Source organism: Suncus etruscus, chromosome 5 (genome assembly GCF_024139225.1).
Source record: "Suncus etruscus isolate mSunEtr1 chromosome 5, mSunEtr1.pri.cur, whole genome shotgun sequence".
NCBI classification, from domain to species: Eukaryota; Metazoa; Chordata; class Mammalia; order Eulipotyphla; family Soricidae; genus Suncus; species Suncus etruscus.
In genome coordinates this window covers 87221737-87246487 of record NC_064852.1, presented here as the reverse complement: position 1 = coordinate 87246487, position 24751 = coordinate 87221737, and the positions used below count along the sequence as shown (strand labels likewise).

Here is a 24751-nt window from a genome sequence, read left to right as displayed (position 1 = left end):
CAGTAAGAGCTCTGTTGAGCAGGAGGCTATAGCCATTAAGTTTATGCTCCATGCGTAGGGTAAACCTTAGTGGATATGAACTCACCTGTGATGATATCTGCATTCCCATTTGATCAGTAGTTGTAATATGAGTCTCAGAAGGAGCCTGAATTACTTCAGGCTTGACTGCTTTAGGGACAACTTGGGGTTCGGAGGCTGGACGCTGGGGATGCTCAGCTACCTTTGTAACAGAAACTTGCTCTTTATAGCCATAATCCAAGGTGGTCTGCTGAGCATAGGATTCTTCAGGATGCCTGGGCTCTCTAGGCTCTCTAATGCGGGCCTGATCTACTGCAGCCACAACTGTTGCTACAGCTTCCGCCTTTTTTCCAGCACCCATCTGGAGACAAGGTTTCCAGAATTAATACAGAGCAATATTTCAGGCATGTAGGGCTCATTCTTTCTATCATCAGATTAGGCTATGATAAGAAGTAGTACCCATATTACAAAGATATATTAATGTCTCCTGAAATGTAACTGAGAAATAAAATTTCATTTATTATTATAATCTAAAAACACCATTCAACTAGGTCTCTATATACTTGCTAACTTAGACTAGAAACAAAATCACAGAGACACACATAAGACAAAACAACACCTGAAATGAGGCAGTGTGATTTTGAGTTTCTTTACAATTTGTCTGAGATAGTCAGCTCTTAGGAAATCAGTTATCTTCAATAGATATTTTGATCATCTTATTGATCATTTTATCTGGTGTGGATGCAGTGACAATGATGATAAGAATGCACTCAAAGTGCTGTTATCCCATCCAAGAAAATATCCATTGCTACAGTGTTGTACAGCCTCATGCAAATCTGAGATAACATGAGAAATCACAAACACCCAGGGAGCATGTTAATTTAGCTATGATTCCCTTGGGATAAGAGTGTTTTAATCTATTATAAAAGATCCTTCTTAAGGCATGTGAATGGAGATATTGTGATTAAAATGAAAGTACTATCTTATTTGGATTCAAGGGAACAACCTTTCACAGTGAAGTTCAATTTACTTTCATTATCACTGCAAGTAAAATTGAAGAATGAAACAGAAATGCTGTTTTCTTATTTCTATGAATCTGATTAACATAAATGGGAACACAGGTTGCAGAAGAGCTTCTCTTTTAAACTAGTTGATAGGGCTTGAACATTATGATTCCCTGTAATACTTGGAAAAAGCATATCACAAAAATCACATCATCGTGTCCATCAGTGATCTTCAAAAGTTAGGCTGCAATATTCTGTTAATGTCCAGTATTTCTTTCTGCTGCTGTGAATAGAATCTAGATTGAATCTGAAATGTTTTGTCAATATGCTGCTTATGTATCTTTTAAAATTATTCTTAGAACCATTTAAGATATAAATTAGGGTTTCTTTCGAGGTGGAATTAGACTTTTAGTGATCATGGGCTTCATCCAGTGTTCCATTCTAGGAAATTACAAACAAAATAGTCTGTTTTGAAAGATTGCAACTACTTCTACTTTAAATTTAATCTCAGAGGAAACTGTAACATAGATCTGGAATTTAGGTGAGTTAAAATTGTTTATTCATTCCTACATTCCTACTTTTATTTATTTTTTTTTACCATGTTTGCCATTAGTAACCAAATACACCTTTTTTTTCTTTTTGTGCCGCACCCTGTGATGCTCAGGAGTTACTCCTGGCTCTGAGTTCAGAAATTGCTCCTGGCTTGGGGGATCATATGGGATGCCAAGTTCCGTCCTAGGTCAGCTGCATGCAGGGCAAACACCCTACCTCTGTGCTATTGCTCCGGCCCCTAAATTTTTTTTTTAATTTAGTTTTTGGAGTATACCTAAAAGTGCTCAAGAATCAATCCTGATGGTGCTTGTTGAACCATATATGGGATTCTGGGGATCGAACCAGGTTGGTCACATACAAGATAAGCACTTACTCTCTGTTATAACTTTGTGGCCTCTTAATGGATGCTCTTAAATATTAATATTTTAATAGTTAACACAACTTGTGTATTATAGATATAGATATGGATATATATATTCAACTGCTTAGAGTACATTTACATTGTAGCTCATTTTAACTAATCTACAAGTTAGATTGCATTTTATTTACTTTAGCAACAAATATGTTTAGGTTCAGAAAAAGTTCTATTTGCCAAGTAAAATACATAAATAATTTTGAAGGTGACTCCCAAGCAGTGATCAAGGTACCTGAGACCTCTTTAGGCTATACTTGGCCACTATCTGATAGTCAAGGCAAGGGCTCAGTGATATGATATTACTTGGGCTTAGTGGTACTGGGGCTTTAAATTGCTATACCTAGCAATTTGGGGGCAGGATTCTGCAGAGATAGATTCTGAATTCCAGATTTTTTATGCTTTGATCCCTAAACTATCTTCCCAGTTCCTAAAATATATAAAACTTTTTTAAATACCATGCCTGGCTGTGGTTAGGGCTCATTCCTTGCTCTATACTCAAGGATCATTTCTGATGTGCTTGGAGGTTCTTAAATGGTGCAGGGATTGAACGTGGGTTGGCTGTGTACAAGGCAAGCACCTAACCCACTATACTACTTTTCTAACCCCAAATATCTAAATTGAATCCTTAATTTAAAATGTGTGCAAAAAATAAAAATGTCCTTAATTTTGGCCGGGCATTTTGAAATCTCTCCTGAATTAATATACAATAGTCTGAATGCCTATGAAACTTCCTAGACAGTTGTAAATGAGAATTCTAGCCTTTCACAAAGGATTTCATTTTTTCTCTCTTTATTTTAGATTATTCTAGATGGACATTAAGAAATATTGGGTTAGAATTTCTGCAACTAACATCAATTAGATGTTGATATTTAATTTAGTAAACACCCGTAAAAGTGTATGTAGTACTGCTTTTTTATCATATATATATAACACATACACATATATGTGTTAAAGAAACTTTGTACAGTTTTATATATTTTTGACTAGCAAGATTCAAAGTACTGACTTATGAAATGTAGATTGCTCCAACATCTTGACTTGAGTCCTTGTGTTCTTATATGTTCTTGAGAATTTTATAAATTCCACTTTAGTATCATATGCAGAAATTGGTAGATATACCAGATAGTAGATATTTATACATTATAAAAATGAACAATGCAATTAATTTAATGAATTCACTTAACAAACATCTCTCATTTAATATACACTCTTAGATCATTCTGCTTCTGGTGGAATCCTCAGTTTATGAGAGAAAATGTTTCTGGTAGCTAGCCTTATATAGTAATTTATGACCTGTTATATTTCATCCACACGTAAGGTACAATTTTCTCCAAAGAAGAGGTCAGGAATCTGAGATTCAGGCTTTGGGATTTGAATTTCTGAAGATATGATCAACAAAACAATATACTCTGAGACTATATAGAATCAATCCAGGTGCTGGACTTAGCCTTCCACTTGTACATTCTCTACTAACATTCTAAGTTTTGGCTCTGAGAATAGTAATGTCTATTATAATACATTTTGTCATGGTCCACAGCATCTGTGAATTGAATTGTTTTTTATTTTTATTTTAGCTAGAAAAATGAAGACACTTCAGTAAGGGTCAACAGTAAATTTTGTGTTGTCCTTCTGAAATATGAATATGCTTAATAGAAAATTCTCGAATCTTTGGCAAAACAGTAGATTTTTCAGTAGCAACTATTACTTTGGATTTAGACATTATTCCAGCTTTTATTTTTAGCTTTTGTTTTCTTTTTGGACCACACCCAGTGACACTCAGGGATTACTCTTGGCTATGCGCTCAGAAATTGCTCCTGGCTTGGGGGACCATATGGGAGATGGAAGTGGGAGGGGGGATCGTCCTAGGTTAGTATGTGCAAGGCAAATGCCTTACAGCTGCACCACTGCTCCAGCCCCTATTTTTAGCTAATTTTTTAACAACAAAAATAAGATGCTTAAGTTGATATAATTTAGAATGAATACATATTATAAAACATAATCTGTCATTGATGAAACTACTGAAGGTCATTCTTATAGCCATTCAGTATTAGTTTTAGAAAGTTTATTTTAGATCATTTTTATATGGAAGGATTAGGCCACACCCAATTGTTTAGGCTTATTCTCTTTGCTAAGAGATTACTCCTTCAAGACTGTGAGGGAGAGCAATGTATTGCTATGGACTGAAACCAGATTGGCTATCTGTAAGGCAAAAGTCTTAATCACTATACTAATTCTCTGGCCCCTTAAAATAATGTTTTATAAAAAAACAAAGATAAAAAGATATAAACATTAAGGAAAATACAAACAAAATTTAGCTAACATGTTAACTAAATTTTGAAAATTTAGTTGCTAATTTGCAAATTCTATATTAGCAATAGATAATAGAATTTGGAAAATAGCTCATCTCAGAAAAACTACAGATAAGGAAATAGGTTAATCAATGAAAATTTTAGAGCTACAAGTAGGTAAAGTAACCATATATATGTATATATATGTATACATGTGTATATATATACATATATATCAATTCTAGTTAAATCATTCCTTCTCTAAATTTTAAAATGCTTCTTATTTAGTTGAGAGGTACAGCAGGCATTATCATTTTCTCAGCTTATTTTATCATCTGGTATTTATTTACAGGGAGAAAGTTTCATGAGAAATATGGATCATTTACTAAAAATTACTTCATAGTCTGCATTGTAATATCCTGAATATATGAAGAAATATACATAATAAGAACATATATTTTTGTAACAGTAAGATTCATCACTTATACATTTTTATCTTAATGGAGTATCTTAAAATCAGCCTACATGCAATGCCAATCATCAACTTCCAAAAATTTTCCTAGGTGTTAACAATAAAATGTGAAAAATAATTGTGAGTAGATTATTGGATAAAAAATATCTAGTAATATTAATAATAAAATAATTTTATCTTTCAATTTTTTAAAAATAAATTGTTAATAATGTCTCAAGCATGATTACAAAAAGGGATTTCACTTGATTTTGATATTAATGTATTATAAAGGGGATTTCACAAGATATTTGTATTAAATATTATAATAGAGGATTTCATATATTTGGTATTAATGTTTTATAATTGGGGATTTCACACTTGTATAACAATAGTCACCTTTCCATGAGTAACTTGGATTTGCTCTTGTCTAGTAGTCATTCCTTCTCTAGTTCTCAGTAATGCTTCTTGTTCTTTTGCTTTAGCAGTAGCAACTGCTATTGTAGACAAGGCAGTTTTCTCGGTTTCCTTTCTTATCTGATTATTATGGTAAAATGAAGGTTTAAATTATATATATTTTCAGACATACACGATTTGACCATTTCCCCTCTTACTGGGGATACAAGAAGTTATTCAGTGTTAACCACACAAAATAAGTTAACATATACTTGATCATTTTTGCATATACTCACCAGGAATCACAAAATTTAAAAAATTTAACTTAAAAATTGAGATTATTCCATATAATGATTTTATAAAATCATCATGCAAAGAATTATGGTAAATAAAATGAGTGAAAAATATTATAGATAGATAAATTAATTATAGGTAGTCAGACATTTAACACTATTTTTAGTTAGGGATTCAAAAAACAAAATAGAAGTTAATAATTTTATCATGTAGTAGCAAATGTTTCACTAGAAATTAGTTCAAATATGAACTTTCCCCATCTATAATATCTATATTCACCTTTTCCTGAGTTATTTGCACTTGTTCTCTTTTTGTAATGATGCCTTCTCTAGTTCTTGATACTAAATCTTGTTCTTTGATTTTGGGAGTGGCAACTATGACTTTAGGTGTCACTGTTTTCCTAGATTCTTTCATTATCTGGATATATAATTAAAAATGAGAAAATTATCATTAAATGTCCTATATACCAATAAAGTATCACAACTGAGAAGTTAAGTAATTTTTTTTCTATTTAAGGACATTTCATCTCATGATTATGTCATCTTATTTTGAGCATCATTTATGTTATATTGGTAACAATATGAAAATAAATGTAATCTAAAGGGAAGAAGTGTGATTGGCAATAAAAAACTTAGGGTGTATTTCTCTTTATCTGATGATTCTTTATATAATCATAGGATGTTTTAGTAGATTCATAAATAACTCAGAATTTTTATTTTATCTGACCTTATACATTGCGTGTAATTGAATAGATGGTATTAAGGTGAATATTGTGTATTAGTAACAATCCAAAGAAAGTCCAGAAGTTAGGTATAGAAAGTGGCAGTGAAAGCTAGAATGGTGGCTAAAGATTCCTGAGAGACCATACAGTGTTTTATTTTAGCTATCAGAGGAGGAAAGGTGAAAATGTGTGATTAAGATCCACAAAGAAAACTTGAGTGGCTTGTAAATGGAATGATGAGAGAGTGAAAAAATATCACACGGCATGAAATCATCACCTTTTCATGTGTTACATGTATTTGATCATCTTGTGGGACAATATCTTCGGGGATTCCAGGGCTTGTTTCTAGTTTTGTGGATTTTTCTGTGGCATCTACCACCAGAGATACAGCAGCTGTTTCAGCTTTCTGTACTATCTGATTTTTAGAGTAAAATAAAGATTTAAGTTTCAAATGACATAAATATCCTTGCAACATTCCAGAGAACATAGAATATTTAGTGGTGAGAAAGAAAATATTACATTTCCATTTTAAAGGACAACTTTTGTGCTTCTAACATGGACTTTTGTTTTTTCTTTTTGTTTGCTTGTTGATTGGTATTTTTATGTCCACTAACTAGTTTATTCTGTAGATGGGTAAGTTCTCATCTTTGAATTATAGTAAAACTTCAGAGTTCTTAGAGAGGGACCTTTAGCAACTGGCTGAAAAACAACAACCAGGCTCAATTGCTTGTCACCAATTCTAAAATGGCAACAGAGAAAATTCCATGCCTTTGATTAGGTCAAATAGAGTTATTGTGTGTTCAGAGTCCATCTCTAACTCTCAACGTAGAGAAACCCATCCAACAGCCTCTGACTAGTATTTTAAGTATAGTGTTCTCAACTATACTCTTTTTATCATGTTGCTCTGGTATCAACAAAGAGTATGAGATGCAAAGTTATAAATAGAGGTTTCTCCTGAATTAAAGAGAATTCAAACGGATATCTCTTTGCTGACATTTCAAAACTTGATTACACAAATGGGTAGAAGTGAATTTTGGTAACATTGAGGTTGTTCTCAAGTGGTTCTATAGCATAAAGTAGGAAACATTTTGCTCTCTGTTGAGTCAACCACGAATATGGCAATTTTTGAGGAAGTACTGGTTTTCACCAATGTGTTCACTTTCCCTTTTAATCTTTTTGTAATGTTTGTGACTGATGTGTATGTGTATAAATACATGTAAGCACACAAGTGCATAACTCATTCACACTTGTTTGTGTCTTATACATGAAAAAGTTGTGTGTGTAACAGTTTGAGAGACCAAGGAAGGGCTCAGGCTCTGCATGATTATAGCAGTGGGTAATTCTAGTGGACAGGAGATAATCTTTCACTTCATTGTGTTCTAGAAATGTCATAGATGTGCTTCACACTATTCTAGCAGATAATCTCATCCAAACCAATCAGTTGAATGGAAGTGTTATTGCTCAATGAGTTTTGAGACCACATATGTATAAAGCAACTAAAAAAACTTCATTTACAGGTTTTAGAAGTAAAGTGTATACAGCTGGCTAGAATGTCATATTTGAGGTATTTACAAAATTAAACTTACTGTTTCTTGAGTTAATTTTTGTTCTTGCTTTGTAGTAATTTCTCCAGTAATCCTTGTTTCTTGTTCTTTGGCTTTAGCTGTGGAAATTACTACTTTGGGTACAAATGCTTTTTCAGTTTCTTTTCTTATCTGAAATAAAAAAATAAAAATAACAAGGCCTTATTGTCTCCTACTCTCAAATTTCAGTAATTTAAAGCTTATGAGCTATTAGCAATTGATGGTTTGTAGAATCAAAATTTTTTTTCTGATCATGATGCTAAATAATCAGTGCATTTTCATATGTATGATTTTCTTCTTTCTAAAATTTAGTGAGGCTACAGAGAGAAATAAAATAACATAATACTGATTCTGTTTTTATTTTTGTTTCTATTTTATTCCATCTCTCTTTTGTTGTTGTTTTAGGGATGATTGAAGGTCAGACACACTTGGTTGTGATGTCTCCACACTTAAGTTTGCCAAAATCACCAGAGGAGACTTTTTTTGTGAGGCCATGCTTTCCAAAGCAGAGCCACTGGATTTGCACTAGGATACATAAAGTGGTTCTGAGGATTGAATTGGATGCTTCACCAACCTCAGGCTTCCAAGGTAAGTTCTTTTACCACTGAACTATCCAAGATTCCCCAACGCCATTGATTTGAAGGAGAGAGTTACGGTTTTCCTTAAAAAGACTTCCAATTATTAACTATATTTCAAAATGATACTCTATGTTACTATATAATCTTACAGATTATTTTTATTGGGCTTTGAGTTAGGGGGAAAACTATTATTTACTATTTAATGTAAAGATAGTTTTTGTTTGATTTTGGTTTTGGAGTCATACCCAATGGTGCTCTGGCTACTCCTGGTATACTTAAGGACTATATGATATAAGTGATGGAACCTGGCTTGCCTCCTGCATATAGAACATATACATTTCCATGTCCATAGCCCTTGGACCCATATCCCCATACCCTAAAGATAATCTTAGAGCATAAGCCTAAGGATAGAAGGCCTTGAAAATAATTTGGTTGATACTCTAACTTCATATGTAAGAATCAAGTATGGGCAATATATTACATACATTTATATAATAAAAACTTACTGAAATATTGTGATTAATTGGAATATTAAGGAATACTCTTTTAAAAGTGAGAAAATTTTGTGTATATTCCAGAAAAAAATATATGCTTTCCAAGTGTAGGATGTTATTTGGACCTGGATGCTGTGTGTATATGTGTGTACGTTCACGTGTGTGTGTGTGTGTGTCTGTGTGTGTGTGTGTGTTGGGTAGTTCTCCCTATTTAATTTTCTGCCACTCTCAGAACGGTATTGAAGATGTCAGATTTGAACAATAATTGAAAGTACATATTCTCAAAGCACTAAACTGACATTGGTTCTTAAGACCAACTGGTCTTACTAATTTGGCCTTATGTTTTCACTCTTGGAAAGCCCCAAGCATTGGGCAGTGTAACAGTCCTTTTTACTTCTTTCTTGTCATTGTATCTATAAAGGCTGTACAGATTGTCCATCCCACTTGAAATTCACTACGAGATGTTTACCCAAGGAGGCAGGAAGCAATAGAGCAGTTCCTCAGCTCTTTTCAAAGATTGTGTATTGAGTCTTCCTTTCACTTTTCCCTGTACCTTCCCTTAGCATATATTTCTTTTTCTTGGCTTCCCTCTTTTCATAGCCACCTGTTTAGAATCATGCAGAGCAGTGTAGGATGTGTCTGTTTCTGTCCCCACTTATGATCATGGAGGTCCCTTTTTTTCTGTTTTAGAGAAGCAACCAGTGATGCTATGGGATTCAGTACCCAGGACATAAGGGGGTGTTAGTGTGAGAATACCATGCTGCCCAAGATATAATGCCCTTCACAGTAAACATTATCTTTGTTGATTCAGGTAATAACAGTAATTTAACTTCGAAAACTATTTTTACCTGTTCATGAGTTACATGCATCTGCTCTTGTTTTGACAAAATTACTTCTCTGGTTCTTGATTTTAATTCTTGCTCTTTGGCTTTATCAGCAGCCATTACTGCCTTGGTTACAGCAGTCTTCTCCGCCTCCTTTCTTATCTGGTTTTCATGGGGGAAAGAAAGGAAACATTTTAGTGCACCTTATATAAAAAGTTGCAGCAATAACTCATGATAAAGACATAAATGTCACACGAGAGGATAAGAAGGAAAGCTAGAGTGATTTTAAACTATAACAGAAAATCTATTCAAATATGAGAAAGGAAATTTTCTTGGATTTATAACACTTCAAGGCTATGAATCAAGTCTTACATTTGTTTTGAGGAAAGTAAAAGCAAAGATCTTTTGGGAAAGCTTAGAGAAAGGTAATGTCTATGCTAAAATAATGGTTTCCAGGCCTGGTTCTTTCAGTGACTGAGCTCTAGATTTAAGTGCTCTGGGCTGCAGCACTGAATACTGTACCTGCTGTTTGGATCACTTTCTGGCCTCTCAATCCAGACACACTTATAGTAGGAAGACCTCATCTCACCTTCTGCTCTCACTTTCTGACAGTTAACTTTTACATTAATCTACCTGCTTGACAAAGAACAGTCACTTTATCAAGTGGCACAATTCACCATTTGCTGATAATCTCCAGTGCTGTCCTCAAAATGTTGTTCAGCCCAGTCTGGACGCTCTGTACATACCTGTTCTTGAGCAGGTTGGATGTGCATGGCAGTCGTGGTTGTCCTTTGAGCAGTCTGCTCTACAGCACTGATAACTGGTTCTCTCACTCTGGCCATATCAACTGCAGCAACAACAGTCGCAACAGCTGCACTTTTGTCAGTTTCTTGTCTCACCTGAATTAGAAATGACCAAGTATATTAAAATATATAAATAAAATCTGTAAAATAGATTATACGAATACATACAAACACTGGGCTACCTGTGTTAGCTTAGATGTGTGCGGACACAATTATCAATACCAAGAGAGAATTCTGTAAAGTCACAATTAAGAATGTTTTCATGGGGCCGGAGAGGTGGCGCTAGAGGTAAGGTGCCTGCCTTGCCTGCGCTAGCCTAGGATGGACCGTGGTTCGATCCCCCGGTGTCCCATATGGTCCCCCAAGCCAGGAGCGACTTCTGAGCACATAGCCAGGAGTAACCCCTGAGCGTCACCGGGTGTGGCCCAAAAACCAAAAAAAAAAAAAAAAAAAAGAATGTTTTCATAAAGCATGAGCCAGAATGGGTTTTCAGCTTGTTATATTCTTAGTTTATGGGCATTTTCTCTCCAATGTATATATTCAGTGGGTCAGTGTATTCTGGTTTCTCAAACCAAAATGTGAAATGAAGTAGAACAAGACATTTCTTATGGTACCTCTTTTTGTGGAGGTAGGGTACACTCAGTGATGCTCAGTGCTTACTCCTGGCTCTATGCTCGGGGATCCCTCCTGCACATCATGGGGGACCATACGGGATTAGTGCGGTCTTAACCAAGGTCAATCTCATGCTGGGCAAGCATCATCCCTACTTTTCTCTCTCTGACCTCTGACAGTACCTCTTTTGCACCAGTAGCAACAGCCCCTGCTGCAAATGTAGCACTGGCTGACATGCTAGCAGCAGCAGCAGCAGTTCCGCTGATGGTCACTTGTTCCTGCAGCCCATATCTGCCTTCCCATCGCTCTTCTGTCCGGATCTGTGTGGAACTTGTAACTGTGGTTTCTCTCATCTCGGCTTCAGAAGAGGCTGTGTAACCCTCTTGCTTCCACGGTGGAGGCACTTCAGGGCCTGAAGCCAAGGTGGGTGTCTGAGTCTTCCGGATGAGCAATGGGGACCTCACAGATCTGATGGGTGACGTGGATGTGGAGATCCTCCCAGCTGGAGACACAGACCTGAAAACCAAACAATCAAGATACGTCTACACAATGTAACTCTGCAGCTGTTAGGAAAAATGAAGTCATGAAGTTTGTGTATATATGGATGGATATGGAGAGTATAAGACTGAGCAAAATGAGTCAGGGGGAGTGGGATAGACATTGAATGATAACAGTCATTGTAGATATAAATAATAATATGGTAGTAATACCCAAAGACAATATAGATGAGGGCCAAGAGGAGTGGTCCATGATAGGAAGCTTGCCACAAAGAAATGGGGAGTGCTGTAAGAGCTACTCAGATAGGACTAGTTGGAAATAATCACTCAGGACAAGAATTGAAATGGTGTAAAGTTATATGCATGATACTCTTCCAATAATCATATTGCAAACTACAGTGTTTAAAAGGAAAATAGAAAGAGGAAGAGAAACAGACAGACAGACAGAGGAAACATGTCTGCCACAAAGGCAGGCTTGGTTTGGAGGAAGGAAGGGAAGAAAACTGGGAACATTGGTGGCAGGAAATGTGCACTGGTGAAGGGTATTGGATATTGTATGATGAAATGCAATCATGAACAATACAATCGTATCTAATGGTGATTCAATTAAAATATTAATTTTAATAAAAGATGGAGCATGAAAAAATAGAACATGGGTTGTCAGATTTGAAAAATGACAGAAAAATCTAAAGTGTCTATCATCTATTAGGCACCAATCATCTATTTAGAGAGCAAAGAACGTGCTTGAAAGTAATTTGTTTTAAGTCTAAGGAAGCCCCATTTGTTATAATTCTGAGAGTAACACTCAGTTCTGAGTTAAGTACTTTTGTAACCTGTCCACTTTCTATCATTAGAAAATAAACATTAAGTCAGCTTCCTTAAAGCATAACCAAATATATAGGCATATAAGCTCACAACTTGTTCTTGAGTTTCTTTATGCTCCCAGTTTGGGGATGGATGGCAAGGTGATGTCATATAAATGTTGAATCAAAAATAGGAATATATTATATTTATACATTTCATATTCAGGCTAAAGAAGTTTATCCAGGTTTTTCTACAAGATTTCCAAAGCCATCACATCTTATGTATAGCAGGTCTAGGAAGAAGCTTTTTTGTTTCTCTTTTTTTAGATTTACTTTGTTTATAGGCTAAAATTCTAGGATATATTTAATATTTTAGAGTTATACTATAGAGTGTACTTTGAAAACTGCAATTCTAGTCAAATCATTGTGGAATACTCTAACTTCCTTTGTATTTCTTTGTTGTTGTTCTTGTTTGGTTTGTTTTTTGTTTTTTGAAGGCACACTCAGCAATGGTAAGGGTTAATTCTGGCTCTACACTCATAAATTAGTCCTGGTGGTGCTCAGAGAACCTTATGTACAGGATGTGGAAATTGAATTTGGGTTGGCTGTGTGCAAGGCAAGTGCTCTACCCACTGTTCTATCTCTCTGGCTCTCCTCTGTATTTCTTTATCCACATCCTCATCCTCATTGCACTGTACTGAGAACTTCTTTAGAAAATACCTCAAACTACTGTGAGATTGGTTAATTGGTTAACTTGATTTTAATGATTCTTTATGGTTATTGATTTCATAGATTATACTTATAGATGGCTTTCTCAACACTCTTTGGTTACATCCAAAGTGAAATAGCTCAGTAGAAGATTATGAATCTGGATATTTATAACCAAAGAAAGCTGAACCTGATCTGCAGCAGTGATCCTAGGCATTGTTGACTTAAGCTATACTTTTTTTTTTATAACTGATTTTTAATTCTTTTTTGGGGGAGCACACCCGGTGACGCTCAGGGGTTACTCCTGACTATGCGCTCAGAAATCGCACCTGGCTAGGGGGAACAAATGGGACACTGGGGATCGAATCCAGGCCTGTCATGGGTAGCCGAGTGCAGGACAAACTCCCTACAGCTGTGCTATTGCTCAAGGCTCTGATTTTTAATTCTTAATAAAAGTTGATACATTTTCCCCCTAGGTGGCAGTGTTGCCTTATCATCACACTTACTGCAGAGGAAAATAAAAATATATTGATGTTTACATCAATATATATATATACACAATATTTAACTTAAACTGATCATAAATAGAACGATTTTACCATGACTAAGGCTCAACGAAGACTTAATATTTATCCTAAATTACAGAGAAATTTCATAATATGTTGCAGCATTAAATAATTAGTTTCAAGAAATATTTAGTCATTTTCTTGAAGAAGTGTTAAATTCTTTTGGAAATAAATTTATAATTTATAAATTTTATAAGTGCAATTGTAGCCAAATTCAAAGTAGGCTTAGGAGAACAGACTATTTTCAAACTGATTCCCTTAAAAATATCGTACCAGTTGAGAATAACATAAGTTCTATGCAAATTCAGGAAAAGCAGTGACATGCACTTCACAAAGTTTCAACTTTAGGATTTGTTTTTGCTGTACTTAGCAAAGTGGATTTCCTTTAAAAAGAGTTAAAGACATGATTAGCATGACATAAGTGATTAGCAGCAGGTTGCAAGTAAGCCCATAACTGTGAAAATCAATGTAATTTGAGTCATTATAGAAAATTATAGAAAAGTGCTTATTTCTGCTCTTACAATAAAAAATAATCACTTGGTCACAGCTAGATACAATGCTGCTTATTCAATGAAATATGTTTGCCTTACTTTTTGACAAAAATTAAGACTAAACCATGAGACATTTAGGAAGTAGCCTATCTTGGATAACCATTATTTTCTCCACAAATGGAGTATTTTTATTTCTTAATTATTGCAAGGTGAATTGGGGTACTTAGAATTTGGGACTGCTATTAATGAACTTTCAGAATTGTTCAAGTAGTCAAAATGCCCCCCCAGGGGATCAAAGAAGCTCTGTAATGCTAAATGTCTCCTAGAACTTGAATTAAAGATATGGTGAGACTGTTGTATCCCCAGAAATCATATTTAAACTCTCTTTTGCTTTCGTGGTGTGCAAATTTGTAGATAGAATGAAAAACTTATTTTAAAAAATGTTTGATAGCTAATGCTTTTGAATTTTTATTGCTTTTTTTAAGCATTGTGGTTACAAAGTTGTTTATAATCGATTTTCAGTCATAGAATGTACACTATCTTTTACCATCAACATGTTTTAAGCTAAGCTCTTTGTTTAGGATTTTATATTTATATTTACTAATGCCTTTAATTATTTTGAGTTGTCAGTATAGTAAAAATGGGAAAATATCAAGCTGTTTTGTTTTGATTTTTGTTTTTATCCCAAACCCTACTGTGCTCAGGGTCACTACTGGTGGTGCTCAGGGGACCCCCCTGAGGTTATCTGAGATCAAATCTAGATTGGCTGCTTACAATATAAGCACCCTGCTAGCTGTTACAAGTCTTGGGCTTTATTTTTTTGCAAATATTTATTGGTTAGTTCATTACCTCATTTGTGAAGATATCTGTCTTATGTCACCTGTTACTTAGTTTTTCCTTTAACATTTAGTTTGTGGAAGTTTCTTAAATGTATCTGGTATTAGTTCTCTATCTTCAATTTTATAAGTATTTGCCCTCAAATCTACTATTTGCATTTGGCTCTAATTTTGGGGTCTAACCAGATATCATTTATATATAAATGTGTGTATGTACTATACATAAATATATTCATTTTATATATACAAGTGTATATATATAATATACAATAAATCATTTAATTTGTATAATTATTTCTGTTTTCAAGACACCTTCAACAAATTATCTCGCTGACTGTTTTAAAACACCTTGAAGTCATTCTTATTGTGATTTACTTGTCAATGATTAAAACCTTTTCAGTAAATTGTTTAACTTCTTAAGCTATCTATAAAATTAATGGTGATAGTTATTAGAAGTTATTGTCACATTTTTGTTTTATGGGGGTCATACTTGACAGCACTCAGGGCTTGCTCCTGGCTCTGTGTTTAGTGATTACTGCAGACAGTCCTTGGCAGAACATTATGTTATGCTGGGAGTTGAACCAGTCAGGTACATGTAAGGCTAAGTGCTTTATCTGCTGCACTATATAGCCAAATGTCAGCAATTAATGAGATAGTATACAGGGTACCAAATAAATGTCAGGCATAGAGAATTTGAGCAGTACCTATCTAGTAGGGACTTTAAAAATGATTATTTCCCTAAATAAAAACTTGTTAACAACAATTTTTTGAAGTGTTGGACATTAGTTGACAATTTTTGGCACCATACCCTACATTTTTGTACTTTCAACCATAAATTCTATGCTTTTCTCAATTTCTTATTTGGGGTCCTTATTTTATTGACCCCTTAAAAGATACTTATTAAATGCTGTACAAATAAGAATTTAAAATTAAAATCTGAACAGTTCTCAGTATACCCAGATTTATGAAAATAGTATTTATATTTTACTTATTTTATTATATATTATATATTATGATATTTTACTTATTTTATGTCATGATACATTTATTTTTTTGTTTTGTTTTGTTTGGCTTTTGAACAGTATTCGGTGGTTCTCAGGGATAACTCCTGGCTCTGCACTCAGAACTCACTCCTGCAGGCTCTAGGATGGGTTGGGGCAAGGTGTAAACGACCATATTGGATGACGGGGATCAAACCAGTGTCAGCTGTGTCCAAGGCAAACACCCTACCAGCTGTTCTCATTCCAGCCCAAAGATAGATTTCTTCCCTCTTTTTTTTTTTCTTTTTTTCTTTTTTTTTTTTTTGTTGTTGTTGTTCTTGTTGCTTTTTTTGCTACAGTCGATGACACTCAGGGGTTACTCCTGGCTATGTGCTCAGAAATCGCTCCTGGCTTGGGGGACCATATGAGACACTAACCATCCTAGGTTAGTGCATGCAAGGCAAACGCCCTACCACTTGTGCCACTACTCCAGCCCCACTCTTTATTTTTCCTTATGAACTAAACCTCGCTAAAAGATGATGCAGCACTAGACTTTACCTGACTGGAGATGGAGTCGGTGCTCGCACGTGTCTGACTGGAGAAGGGGACTGTCGTATAGGTGATGGGGACTGCTGTCGAGCAGCTAACTGTGCTTTGGCAGGAACGGATGGTGGTGTTGGTGACCTTGACTTTGGCTTAGGAGGTATCCTGGGAGGTGTTTTGTGTGGCAGCTGCTGCCCGGTGGCACCGTCTATGACCATTTCAACTGTTGCAATTGATCTGGCATCAAAGTGGGCTTCAATCTTCTATAAAAGGGGAAAACAAAGACCATGTGTAGAACGAATTGGTGAAGTCCTCATATCTAAGATGGGGAAATCAACAGTTTAGAAAATACCTTTTCAATTCGAGTTTGTCTTGTTTCCGAAATCTGAGCAGTCGAAACAATTGTCTTTGTCTTTTTAGCGGGGACTACTTCTTCGCCTGCAGGAAGGAAAAGATGATTTTTAGAAAGATGACACATTTTTAAAGAAATAATATTAATTCTAATGGCAAAGTCAATAATATTTTCTAGTTGTCCCCATGAAGGAGAATGTACAAAACTTGGGATTTTCCCTGAATAAAAATTAGGCTTAAAAATAGAAAATGTTCATTATTAGATAAAAATCAACACAAAACCTTAAAAAATAACTTGCCAATAATTTGAAATGTACATGGGTTAATTGAAAACTTTCCAGCTCATAATGGGGTTACTAACTACAGATTGCTTCTTGGGTTCTGTTCAAACCCAAGAGACTTTTCCTTTCATGGATATTGAAACGATTTGATTGCTGCTCACATCTGGAGAGCCTCAGAGAAGAGGCAGATGAGCCACTGACCCCACCTCATGCTAACTCAGCCATGTTTCTTTTTACTTATTCCATGTTTCCGTACATACCTTGAACCAGCAATTCAGCGGTTGAAGTAGCTCTTCCAACGCTATTCGTGGCATTTACTGAATAGGTCCCCGAGTCTTCAGGGTATGCTTCCGAAATAAGTAAGCTGTAGAGGTCTCCTTCTTGTGAAATTTGAAAATCAAGGGAGCTCTGAATTTCAGCTCCGTCCCGATAGAACTTCACCACAGGTGTAGGGATTCCAGTCACTCTCACTTGGAGTCTTACTTGGCTTCCTTGTCTCACTGTCATGCTCTGCAGTCGTTGAACAAAGTTGGGTGGCGCTGTCTCTGCTGCAGGGGGAACAGAAGAAAATCAGGACTAGCAGCCAGGATCATATCAACAGGCTATTTCAATAAAACACACACACACACACACACACACACACACACACACACACACACACACACACACACACAGAGCTTCACTTACAGAACTGGGAAATGAGTTCCTGAACCAAATATCCTTGCCTGACCTTGAGCCCAGCTCATTTGACAACTGCTAACAAGAATGGAGCCCAGAGCTGGAAGAAGGTCATCCCACCTCCAATTTTATTCACATTGATTTAATACTATTTTTAGTTTGTTAGTTTGGATGGTGGGTTGGTTTGGGGGCCACACTCAGCAGCACTTAAATGTTACTCCTGGTTCTGGGCTCAGAAATCACTCCTGGCAGGCTGAGTCTGTCCTGAATCTGTCCTATGTCAGCTACATACAAGGGTCTGTCCTGGGTTGGCCATATGGAAGGCAAATGCCCTACAGTTATGTTATTTCTCTGGAACTAATAGTGTTTTTAATCATTGTTGTAGGCTACATTTTTAAAAAAGAAAAACCTATATCTAGTCATAGCATTTCCACCCTGTCTCACAGCTAACATTATATTAACATGTTAAAACAATTTTATATATTTTGGTGAGTAGCACTAAAGTGAATTCCTTCAATTCGTTTCTTGGGTGCACCTGTGACTTACAGAATCATTAAATTTTAATTAAATAAAAAAAAACTAAAATAGTTTCTAACTTGATCAGTATTCAAATAATCCAAATATTTACTTGCATTTAAAATGTTAATCCAAAAATTACATGACTTAATGTTAGTTACGATACAGTAAGAGAATTTTTTTGGTTAATTATATTTAAAGAAAAATTTTATAAGATAAATGTTCAGGTTAAGTAGGGTTTATTTTGACCTAGTTTTGAGTAATAAGCAGCAGCAGATACTGACAAGCCTAAGCATTTCTATCTCTAAATTTTTTGTGTATGCTTAAATTTCATGCCCTGTAGGTCTCCATTTATATAAATTATAGTCCTATAAATGATTAGTGTTAAAGTTATAGCTCATTGGATAAACATCTATAACATTATGCTAATCAAAGAGAGTAAAATGTAATAAAAGATGGAGAAACATTTTAAAGCTATGAAGGTTTATAAGCAGCTTTCTGAGAAAGTTGTGCCATGAATTTGGAATACAAAGAAGCATTTGTCTTCTCCGTATTTACTATATCGTATAAACTTTTATTGGTTTTGTTTTAATTTGAGGTCTCATCCTACAAATGCTTAGGGCTCACTACTTTGCTCAAGGATCACTCCTGGGAAAGCTCATCGGATTATATAGGGTGCTAGGAATCAAACCACAGACACCTTTGTGACAGACAAGTGCATAAAATGCATCACCCAGAGCAGTAATTTTTTAAATGCATGGCCGGAAGACCACCTATCATCTACGTACTTGTTAAAGTCTGAATTCTTGTTTCCACACTGGTCTTGAAAACAAGAAACCAAGTCTTTACTTGCTTGGAAACATGGTTTTATAAAGACCTCCTTGGCAAAAATTTGAGGATTTCATGTATTTTTAGGGGACTTTATATCAACCATGCTTATGCTGTGTTTTGAGTTACAAGTCAAACTCTCCTCTTAAAGCAGTCCTCTATCAGCCTTGTCCAGATGCAGAGCTTTACCATCTGTGCATAGTAGCTCTTGGCGGTCCCTTTCTCAAGTTTCTGTGGTGCTTTTTTGGATGATGTGGTCCTTCCACTTCTTCAAGCTTACCTGTCACCAGAAGCTCAGCAGTACTAGTCGCTTGTCCAGATCCATTGGTGGCTCTCAGGGAGTATCTTCCACTGTTGGCTTTTGTCACGGCGGGGATCGTCAATTTAGCGCGGCCATCGCTAAAGGAGATCTGCACGCCGGGCAGCGTGGAAGTGGAAATTACCTGGCCATCCCTAAACCAGCTCACCTCAGGAACTGGGAAACCTGTAGATTAAATAATTTATCTTTAGGTTGAGTGGGCCACTGCTTGTTGTTCACTGCCTGGTCTTAGCATGTAAAGCTGTCCAACCATCAAATAATGCTGTTTAGTGATAGGGAAAATTGATAGCTACAGGAGAAAAGTTTGAACTTGCAGACCTCTAGGGAAGTCAGTGGGTTTGTTTATATGGAGGCCAGGTCTTTAGTTTTATAAGGAAGGAAACTAAAAAAAAAATTTTTTTTTGTGGTTTTTGGATCACACCCGGCAGTGCTCAGGGGTTACTCCTGGCTCCATGCTCAGAAATTGCTCCTGGCAGGCACGGGGGACCATATGGGACGCCGGGATTCGAACCAATGACCTTCTGCATGAAAGGCAAATGCCTTACCTCCATGCTATCCACTCCGGCCCCACTAAAATTTAAAAGGTTCTCTGATATTTTTCAAGGTCTCTCAGTGAACTAAAATTTCCTTTCCCCGCTCTCCTGCCCAGGGCTCTAGCTGTTGTAATTTAATAGACATCATTAAAAACTTGAAAGGTATTTAGAAAGGTGAAGAATCAGGGGAACTTGGAAATAATAAGTGATTTCTATCTTCCAAAAACAATGAAGAGCAAGCAAAAGCAGCAAAGGGATTTAAAAGTCTAACCTAAGGAGCAGAAGAGGCTACACTCATGCTTCTCTCTCCTTCACAGCTGTAAAACAATGTCTTCCTGAATTCTTTTGCCTTTTAGAATGGCAATTTGTAAAAAAAAATGTTAAGCTAGAAGATGGCATTTTCTCATAAGAGACTAACTTAGCTTTTAGAACAGCATGTACCCAGTTGTAGAGACAAATAAAAAAGCCAGGTTCTCTTCACTTGTCATGTTATGAAGAACATGCCCATAGTTTGATGCTTTGAAGTCTATTAAACCAATTACATTCATAGGGTATCATGAAAATTTAGAGCATTTATTTTGCATTCTTCACAAGAAGAAGCTTCACATGAAAAAGCTAATTTTATCATTCTTACATTAACCGATCTCCAACTATGGCTTTTAAAATAGTTGATTTGATACAATCATTGTTATCAACTACCTTCAGTAGTGTTTTCTTAAAATTTTATTAGTATATTAGTGTGAGGAATTAAGAAGAACCCAGTATGCACTGCCTTATGTACAGGGAAAGTCCTCACTGTAACCATATGTGTTGTGTTCAGTTCATAAATTGCTAAACACTGAAAGATAAATAAGTATGATTTTGAAGACAGCCAGTTCATTAAGCGTAACAAGGATTAAATTTTTATATATACACAATAGAAAATCAAGAATTAGTGTGTGATACTTGTGTTATCTTAAATAAAGTATTAATCAGTTATGAGTAAGATTGGTATAGAATAGAAAATAAAGGGAAATAAAAAGGAAGCTTTATAGCTTAAAGCTATAAAAATTTTAAAAGAGAAATAATACACTATCAGAAAGTGTATCAAGCATGATTTTTACTTTATTCATACAATTCATGTTCAGTTACAACACTACAGAAGATATCGAGTAATTTTAGATTATCTATAATATTTGTGAATCACCTTACTATTTTTTCTTACTAGCTAACAAGCTCCAGACAACCAATATTTTCTAGAACCATCTTTGGATTTTTTTTAAATTAAGACAAAAAGATAGAGATCTTATTTTAAATTAACTTCTAGGACCAATTTTGTTTTTCTTTATTGGAGAGAAAAGGAGATATATATTATTTTGTTGCCATTTTCAAATAATAGGTAAAATCTTTTAATTTAAGATAATCAATGAAGTTTAAAAATAAAGATTAAAAATTTAATTAAGAATAAGTTCTTCACTGGAAGTTCTGTTTCTAAAGAAAGGCAGTTGCATTGCTGTTTTCCATATAAAATAACTGGGACTCCAGCATACAGACAGATCAGCAACAGACCACCTGCCCAGCAGCTCCACTGCTGGCCCCTAGGGGACTGGGGCTCTTGGCTTCCAGTCTGGCTCTGCAGCTGAACCCAAATATAGAATTGCCAAATTTGGGTCTTCTTAGCAGCTGGATTCTGACAGCAATTTAATCCAATGCTAATTATTTTGCTTTGTAGAATTAGAAATATGAATAAAACATTTTTAAGCCCATTATATTGTCAGAATTTGTCAGTATTCTGTGAATAGTAGACCTTTAAAATGACCCTTCCATAGACTTGGACCAGTTTCACAGAGTATAAGCTTACATTCAACTTGGTGTCAAAGTTAACTTACTGGAAAGGAAGTAAAGAAGAAGAAGAAGGAAAAAAGGAAGGATTTTGTGCTTACCACTAATGTGAGCCTCAAAGGTTGCGGTACTACCCTCCAGTACCACAACGCTTTGTAACGGCTGCTTAAACGTCGGTGCTTGACTTGTCATCTTTTCAGGCACTCTGAAAAAGGAAGAGAAAGTAAAGGAGGATGTCTAAGGAAGGGTCACATTGGACTTTCTTCAGAGGTGGCCGAGATGCAGTTTTTCAAACAGCTGCCTTAAAGATCATCTCTGGGCCTTTGATTGACCCACTTGTGTCTTAAATCTTAAATAGAGTAGCAAATTTACAAAAGATGGCCTGCAAGGAGGTGGGCCTAGAAAGGGCTTTGAGGAGGAGGCCATCAGAGCAATCAGTTTGCAAGCTCCTAGTGATCAAAAGGTGGGAATCAGATTTCAGGAAGATGAGAACTCTAGATGAGAGCTGGAAATAGGAAAAAGAAATGTGGAGGTAATAATAATAATAAGAGAGGGCTATGAAAGTCTACCAAAGTCTTCATGTCACTTTAAAAAAATAGATCTTTCCTCTCAGGCTTTGTACTGCTGACCAGTTGTAAACTTAAAATGCTTTATCACTTTTATAGTACTTTAAGTAATGAGGTACTTCTTTCAAACAGTGAATAAAATAAAAAATAAGAACTTCAAAATTTCTTTCCTTAGTTGAAAAGTTTTAGCAAACCTTGTTCATGCGATGTATTTGTAGACAGCAAACAAGTTACTTTCTGTTACTTACTATTTATTTATATTGTAATTTTTCAAAAAATATTTCTACTGTTAAAGTGAAAGTTAAGTAAATTTAAAATGTATATGAGGAGGCCAAATATTTATAGGTTTGAAGGAAAAGTACTAATTTGAGTTCTAAATAAGACACAGTGCACACTCAAAAATTAAACTTGTGTAATATATAAATGAAGTTAAAAATACCTAATCTTTAATAATACTCAATCAGAATAAAATAAATGCATATTAAAGTTATCTATAATTCTTTTAAGTGGAAGAAAGTAGTTGTCTATTGGATTATGTGGAAAATATGTTTAATGCATTAATGATTCAATGTGACTATTTTCTTATTCTGAATTAAAAACAGCTCCTCTGTTGTCAATTGCTTCCTTACCATTTTTCCTAAAAATTTTTGTTCACTAAAATTTTACGGTGCATTCACCTTCCTAATGATAATTCTATATCTTATTGTAACTTTTTGTAGCTATAGGAAATGAAACCAGAATTCTCTGAAATTATTGCATTTTCATTAGAAAAATTCAGTAACTAAAATTTGGGGAATATTCTTACTGTATTATATTAATTTTAAGATGTCCAACATTTTGTAGTTAAGTTTTCTATTTATAAGTTAGTGTATCTTCTAGAAATAGCTGCCTTTGCATGATATATATGTCCATATACATATATACATATGTCTACAGGCTTTTGGAAGTGGTAATCCAAATTCTACAAAGATGAGAAGTCAGAATATATTTTAGAAATTAAATAACTCTAAGATATTATTTTTTACCCTTCCAAGTATCAAAATTTAGCTAATATCATGAGATTTGATTATGAGTGATATTAAAATTCAAAATGACTTTCTATTTTAGGAAATATGTTATAGCTTTGTTCTAAATTTCTAAATATATTTTAAATACCTGACTTTGATTAGTCTTTCATTACTATTGTCTAGATAAATTTCATTGCTTTTGCATTTGTTCTTTAGGCTGGCTTTATCTAGCTAAGTTTTAAGGTATGCATTTAAAATGTCATGTTCCCAAAATAAACTCTCCAATGTTGACTGACAGCAGGCAAGTGTTCTGTCACTACCCTGCAACTGATACCTCAGCAGTTGATTCCCTTAAAAAGTCATCAGGGTGTAGCTGATACCACATGCATTTTATCAGAGCTATTCTTGGGGTGTCTAGCTTTATCACTGAGTAATATAACCTTGAACACTCTCAAAAGACAAAAGTTTATTTAAAAACAGACATTTCTATTATCATTTGGACCTCAACTTTAGAAGATGAGGTGCATTTCAATGGTTCGAATCAGCTATAAGCCTTTTTAAAAATATCCACTTAATTTAAAACAAACTTGAGAGATATTTAGAGAATATTTAGAGAACAGGTCAGCACCAGCCACAAGTAGTTAGGTAAACACTTCTACAATAGGCATTGAACATTTAAAGATTATCAGAAACCAAAAAGTAATAATAAAGGAGCTTTACTATTTAAAAAAAATGCTGCTCACCTGATTTCTCAAGAGTGCCCAAAAAGGATGGGACTAAGCCCAAGGTTGCTTCTGAAACGACGTCCTATCTAGAGTTGGTTTTTTTGACCATCTCTAACATGAATCGGTGAGCCTCTAAACCTAAAAACAAAACTACACAGTCACAACTGTGTAGTTTTGCTTTTCTATGCAATCCCTACACCCGAGGCGAGGCTGGGAATGCACGACTGCTCAAGAGCCAGGCTTGGGCACGGCCTTTTTATTCCCCAGATATGCTGACAGGCCCACATCTTAAGGCAGGACCAATGGTGATTGGCTCTCTTAGGGAAGCGTGATGGCAGAGGGACCTATTTGGTAGTGTCACATACCACCTGTTCTTCTGAGTGGCAGTGCTAAATTTAGTACCTCAAAAGAGGCCTTATCCAAGAAAGGGAGGCCTTTTAAAAGAATCACTGTGTTGAGGTTTAGAGGAGGGCATTTGCTACCCATATTAAAGTCTGAAAATAGTAGTTTCTGAAAAATATTTGCCAATAGAAAATGCCTGAGATCGGTCATATCCAAGAACCCCAGACCTGAGGATTCTGATCTTTGTGTCAGACCCTGTTCCTATTCCCTTCCCCCACAAAACCAACCAAATGGACCTGTCAATCATAACCGCAGATGGATTTGTCTAAT

The 24751-nt window shown here is 35.3% G+C and overlaps 1 protein-coding gene across 1 annotated transcript in view; it reads right to left on the bottom strand.

The window, feature by feature from the left end:
• Positions 1–21973, bottom strand: part of TTN (titin) — a 299294-nt gene extending 277321 nt beyond the window's left edge. The window contains 13 exon segments of the mRNA XM_049772873.1: positions 86–379; positions 5125–5262; positions 5695–5832; positions 6414–6551; positions 7723–7851; positions 9640–9777; positions 10362–10514; positions 11213–11546; positions 16470–16717; positions 16807–16892; positions 17347–17634; positions 19389–19592; positions 21883–21973. Of these exon segments, the coding sequence (XP_049628830.1) occupies positions 86–379; positions 5125–5262; positions 5695–5832; positions 6414–6551; positions 7723–7851; positions 9640–9777; positions 10362–10514; positions 11213–11546; positions 16470–16717; positions 16807–16892; positions 17347–17634; positions 19389–19592; positions 21883–21973 (2379 nt within the window).
• Positions 21974–24751: the final 2778 nt, after the last annotated feature.